This window comes from Mesoplodon densirostris, chromosome X (genome assembly GCF_025265405.1).
Source record: "Mesoplodon densirostris isolate mMesDen1 chromosome X, mMesDen1 primary haplotype, whole genome shotgun sequence".
Taxonomy (NCBI): domain Eukaryota; kingdom Metazoa; phylum Chordata; class Mammalia; order Artiodactyla; family Ziphiidae; genus Mesoplodon; species Mesoplodon densirostris.
Genome location: NC_082681.1, coordinates 22,731,187 through 22,737,186, shown reverse-complemented (window position 1 = coordinate 22,737,186; position 6,000 = coordinate 22,731,187). Strand labels below are relative to the sequence as shown.

The 6,000-nt window shown below is 47.1% G+C and overlaps 1 protein-coding gene across 1 annotated transcript in view; it reads left to right on the top strand.

Moving 5' to 3' along the window:
- The first annotated feature begins 278 nt into the window (after nucleotides 1-278).
- Nucleotides 279-6,000, top strand: part of ARHGAP36 (Rho GTPase activating protein 36) — a 30,055-nt gene continuing 24,333 nt past the window's right edge. Inside the window, exon 1 of the mRNA XM_060087454.1 lies at nucleotides 279-336. Coding sequence (XP_059943437.1) covers nucleotides 279-336 — 58 coding nt within the window. The remainder of the gene's footprint in view (nucleotides 337-6,000) is intronic.

Here is a 6,000-nt window from a genome sequence, read left to right as displayed (position 1 = left end):
CCTCAGAGTCAGGGCTTCCCGGGACAGGAGCTGTATCTCGGCCTCCCTCCGCGTGGGGGAAAGGGGCTGCGGGACCAGCGGCCTCTCCTCTGGCGGGAGGGGGGGCTCCCCTGAGGCCCTGCCCCCTTTGTGACATGCCCGAGGTGTCCGGTGACCGAAACACTCTTAGCTGGGTGCAGGGTGCGGCTCAGGGCGTGGTCACCGGGGGCTACTTAGGGTAGCTGGCGCGGGGGCCGGCGCGGAAGCCGGCTGCGAGGCTGCGGCGCCGAGCGCTGGCCATGGCGTGGATGCTGGACTGCCTTTTCGCCTCGGCCTTCGAGCCCCGCCCCCGCCGTGGTGAGTGGGGCCCACCGAGTCGGGGGGCTGTGGGGTCCTTCGCTGGGGCTGCAGGCGGCTGCAGCCCCTGCCAGGCGCCCTGGGGCTTGGCTCGCCGTCCCTTCGCCTCCCTTCCTGCTGGCTTTTAGCTAATTGTTCCTGGCTCAAGGACTGCCCCGTCGAGGCCCCGCATAAATCACCGGCTTTGCCGGGAACAGCGAGCAATCGCGCTAATGGCTCGGCGTGATGCGGGTCGAGCGCGGGGGCGGAGTCGCTGGCTCAGCCGTCCTCGGGGAGAGCTAGAGAGTAGGGGCCAGACGCGTAGGAGCATAGTCCTGAAACCCAAGGGCCCTAAAGGCCCAAGGATGAACGTCCCTGGCCGGACAGCTAGGGCCCGTGAACCCTGAAGATGGAGGGCGGGGGGGATCGTTTTGCCTTGAAGCTTGTCCCACCTTGTCCCAATCTCAACTACTGAATATCGACATGGGTCCTTCAGAGTCATCGAATTCAACCCCTTTATTTAAGAGATGGTGAGACTAAAGGCCAGAGATGGCAAAGGCCTGCCCAAGGTCATACAAGGAGTTGGCAGCAGATCTGGCTCTGCTGAGGCCCTGCCAATTGCCCACTGCCCCAAAGCTCCCAATGGCAGAGGCCTGGGGTCTTTAGTCCGGGTGTTCCCTTGGGTACTTTGTTATCAATGCTGTTTTCCTTGTCCTTGCGGAGTTGAGGACATAGGTGTGTGAAAGATCACAGCACCACTGTCATACGTGGGTGACATTTCACCCCCTTCTTGGAAGTGCTTCTATAAAGTACGCTTTGGAAACTGATTATTTATTTTTCCTCCTTAAAGTTTCAGGAGACTTATCTTTTATGTTTGAGATTTTCCAGGACCCCCACCCACACTGTCCTTCACTCCCCCTTGGTAGGCCCCACCCCCTCGAGGCTGCCACCTGCCCCCACTGCCACCTGTTTTTCCATAGTCTCCACCTCCAAAATCTATATTGGTGAGAGTGCGTCATTGGTCGCCAGCCATAGACCAAACCTGGGGTTGTCTCCTCTTTCCCCTGCCCCCTCACAGGCCGGGGAGAAGAGGCAGGGAGAGGAGGGGCCTCAGCAACTTAATTCTGCAGAAACCCATGTGTAGTCCTTGCCAGCCCCAGCACCCTGAGAACCATCCCAGGAGTCTGACCTACTACTAAGGGACTGCAGCATGCTTAGCAAGTTCAAGAGCTGTCTGTGGCAGGCCACAAGTTCTCTGAGAAAGCAAAAGATCTGCATACACACAGAGAGTTGTTTTGTTCTGTATATTTTTTTCAAGTTTATGTGATCCCAGTGAATCGAAAAAAATTAAGGGTGTTTTCTAAGATGCCTTTTAAGGCCTTACAGCTCAAACACCCTACCCTTGTAAAGGGGGTAGGGTGAACCATTCCATCCCTGCCTGGCCTGCAAGGCTGTCATGTGACTCCAATGAGATCAAGGATATGAAGTCTCCTTTATGAATAACCCCGTTGGGAAGGGGTCAGTATCACACAAGGAAGCCCATCCCCGTCTAAAAACAGTCATTTCTATTAGAATTAGGAGGCTTTTTCTTAAACTGAACCCAAATCTCTGTTTTTCTGGCTCTGGCAATGACCTTCATGATCCTTCCAAGAGAACAGTGCCAGCCCTCTCCATTCCCCCACCCCCACTCACCCCTGTTTTTATGCAGGCCAAACCTCCCCAGTTCCTTCATCTGTTTAACATGTGACGTGGCTACAAGGCTCCTACCCGCATCTAGCTGCTCTTCTTTGAGCATGCTCCAAGTTGTGAATGCCCAATGACCTGGCCAAAAGAGGATTTCCAGCCGTGTCCCTGTAAATATAGTCCTGGATGGCTGACTTTCCCTCTTTTGGAAGCCCACGTTCACACTCATGGTACACACACACGTAGCCACAAATACACACATACATACACATTCCCACACCCACACATGCCCACATACGAAGTCACCAACGCACAAACACATACCTCACATGCATCACGTACTTTTCACGCACAATGCAACATAACCACATCACACATGCGTGCACTACACATAAATCCTTTGTACATGCTGCGTAGTTCACACACAAATAGCTAATTTATATTGGAAGTACTTTCTTCACCTGAAACTACTCATTTTTTAAAAAGTAAACTCAAGTTCTTTTCAGAGTCTCCATTCTGTATTTTGTTGTTTGAATCCAAGTGCAAGACCTTATATTTACTACTGCATTTCCAGTCTGATGAGACCTGTCCCCCTACATATGCCAGTGGTACACCACTGCCTACCCCAGCTCTATTACTTGTACAGAGCAGCTAATATATGTGAAGTAGTTCCCAGATGCTGGGCCCTAGTCTCAACCCTTTACATGTATGATCTCACTTAAGTCACACAACATCATTTTGAAATAAGTAATTAGTCTTTGTGTACAGTTTTTGACCAGGTAAGAACTCATTCACTGCAGTCCTCCCCCCGACCCCGCCGCCCCACCAAGAAATGCTGTGCAATATGAAAGGTAACTTTGTGCATAACTATTGATATTCTGTAGGGCTACAATTGCCCTTGGTGCCTCCCTTCAAATGCCTTCCAGAAATCCTCAGGAGTCAGAGGGAGGGAGTAGCTGGCCGATGATGGGGAAGAGTGGGGGAAGTATTCTAAATGTTCCTTCACCCACCCACCCACCCACCTCTTGCTAAGGAGATTGCTGGTACATCAGAACAATCTTTTGAGGGTTGCAATGGGCAATCGACGACCATATGAAGACATTTGGGAGGGGCATCATTGAGATCTGGGAAGAAGGGGGACCCAGAAAGGTCTTCTTTCCCAGGGAAAGGGACAGCACGACTGACCCACTTGAAATTCTCTCCCCAGTTCACTCCTGGCATTGGATTTAGCCTCAGACAATTGGACTTCTGTAAAGCAGCCAAAACTCTAAAGCTGAAGGGACCATAGGGCCCACTTTACATACAAATTTGATCTTTTTCTGGGGATGGGACCCAATCGATTCGCTGAGGCCAGGCCTGGTTGAGCTGCACAGGATTATTTCCCAGAGCTGGGGCGAGTTTGCCAATGAGACACCCCACTTCCCTGGTCATGGCATCAGACTAGCACCCTCATCCACTAATGGCAGGACTTCCCAAAGTTCCTTTGAAAATCATTTGTTTCCACTTCAAAAGGCATTTCTCCATAGGAAAATAATGTGACACTCTATAGAGCTTAGGTTCCTAGGTTAGGCCACGCTTTACCCACCATAAGGATAGAATGCAGAATCTGTGTGATGAAAACTGGTAGAAAATAATACTCTTGCAAGTGTACCTCAGGCTCCAGCAGTAGAGCTGACATTCATCAAGCTTAAATATCAAATGACAGAAAGCATATTGGGCATTGATAGAGCAGGATACCAGGTCCCCGAGGGTGACGATAGCAACAGGAAAAGCAGTTTCATTCCCTTTTTCACACTTATCAGCCAAGACAACCTAAATGTCCAACTGTAGTGGAATGGTTAAATAAACTATATGACATATCCACTTGTTAGGCTAGTCTACATCCATAAAAATGCTGTTCATGAAGAATATGTAGGACATGGAAAATGGTATGATTTATGTGTCAAATATGCATTTTTAAAAGACTGGAAGAAAATTCAGCAACAAGGTAAACTAAGAGATCCTTTTAGGTTGGTGGGATAATAGTTATTTTCTTCTCTGTTTCCCAAAATCTCTATTAATTACGTTTGTTCTTAAATTACTCTTATAATTTAAAGAGGCGTTTAAAAGGCTAACCGAAGGCCTATAGTATACAAATAGTCCATACAATAATTACAATGATCTAAAATCCCACTATACATAGTTTAATCTAAGGGATTTTTTTCTTCAAACTTTAGTTTAAGTGTAATGACTAAATCAGGTCAACCAAATGTGATCCTCCCAATGATCATGAAATGTCCTCTAACACTGGGTGGGAAAAGGTAGAACTGGATTAAAACTGCTTTTATAGTTTTGCAATAAGCAAGTTTCTTAGCCTCTTCTAAAATAATATGATAATATCTATATTTCCAGGTTATAAATTATAATCGTTATGATTTTTAATATCTATTTAATAATAGTTATATTATTGTTATTGGAGATATCATTATATTAAGTGCCTTCTATGGTTCATGTATCAAGAAATGTGTTTTAGTCCTTCTTCAAATATTTACTGTGTACCAGTCATCTTACACAAATGATCTCATTTAACTTTCATAACAACTCTTTGAGGTAAGTATTATCATCTTCATTGAAAAGACAAAAACTCAGAGAGGTTCAGTAACTTGCTCACGGCCACACAGTAGCTGAGCAAGGATTACAACCCCTTTTGGTCTGATTTCAAAGCTTGAGTGAGATTAAAAGAAATAACACATGCAAAGCTTCTAGCACTACGCTGATATAGAGCAGACATTTACTAGGTGGTCAATACAATGTTGCTGATGTTCCCTTGCCCAGAGTTCAAATTCTGGTCTTTGATCTGCTTGACTACTTATAGATTCCTTTCTATGAAAAGGTGCACATTTCAATTGAAAGATGCAATGCAAACACCACCTGTGTCTTTATTGCTGGGGCTCTGAGTCACTAGGAAACGATTTCTGTTTCCTTCTGGCAGTATCATTTGTTCTCACATGTATCAGCAGAAGTAGGTAGATGGCATGTCTGATGAGCCTTGGCAGCTAGCATCATGTCTCAGATACACTTCTTGAGAAACCACGTGGCTTCCTCGGGGTAGGCACCTGCTACCCAGTAACTGGTAGGTCCCTGCACTCAGGGATGCTTATTAAATGGCTGGGGCCTATCTTGAACCCCTGTTCCAACAATTCTCTGTATAGTTTGGCTGACCCTTAATCGTTTCCCCTCCCACTTTCCTCCACTAAGCAGGGGCTGCGGGACCTCCTCAGAAGCCGACAGGGGTAGGAACTAGAGAAGATTTTCAATTCCTAAATCCTCAGAGGGACTCATTAATAGATTATCTTGCATGGTGGAGTCTAGGGTCAGTGAGGAGTAGCATGCAGGATGAATAAGAGAGGTGAAGGAGAAGGAGGAATTGAAGGCATCCTCCAGAGACTGGGAGCACCTGAAGCCTGGCCTCTCAGAGCTTTTTCTGCCATGACTCTCAATACTTCTCTATTCTGTAGCCTCTTTATCCCCACCTGAGATTATATCCACCCCCTACCCTCAGCTTCTTAACCTTCACCCACCACTCTCTGCCCAAATGCAGCTTCAGCTTGTAGTGACTTATTTTTGTCTCTAGAGGGAGGCAATAGCATCAGGGAGGAAAGGGCACAGATTGGGGTCTTCTCTTACGTTACCAAAGGGTAGATTTTATTTTCCTTTAACTGCGAACAGATAAATAACAACTAATTGGAACAGTATTTTAGGTGCTACAAAATATATCTCAGAGAAACATCATCGCTCCCCTCATCTACCCCCCAACCTTGGTGGCTGCTAGAAGAAGGGTGGCCTTGGGAGCCCCTCCTGATATCTAGGTTAGAGGTAGAAAACAAAAACAAAACAGAAGTCGTGGGGGCAGTTTAGCCAAGGAATATTTATGCTGTCTTTCTCTTGGGTACAATGGCACACAGTTAAGAGACAGGGTCTGGACTGGGTATGAAGTGAGGGTTGGGGAGCTCAGTCCATAGT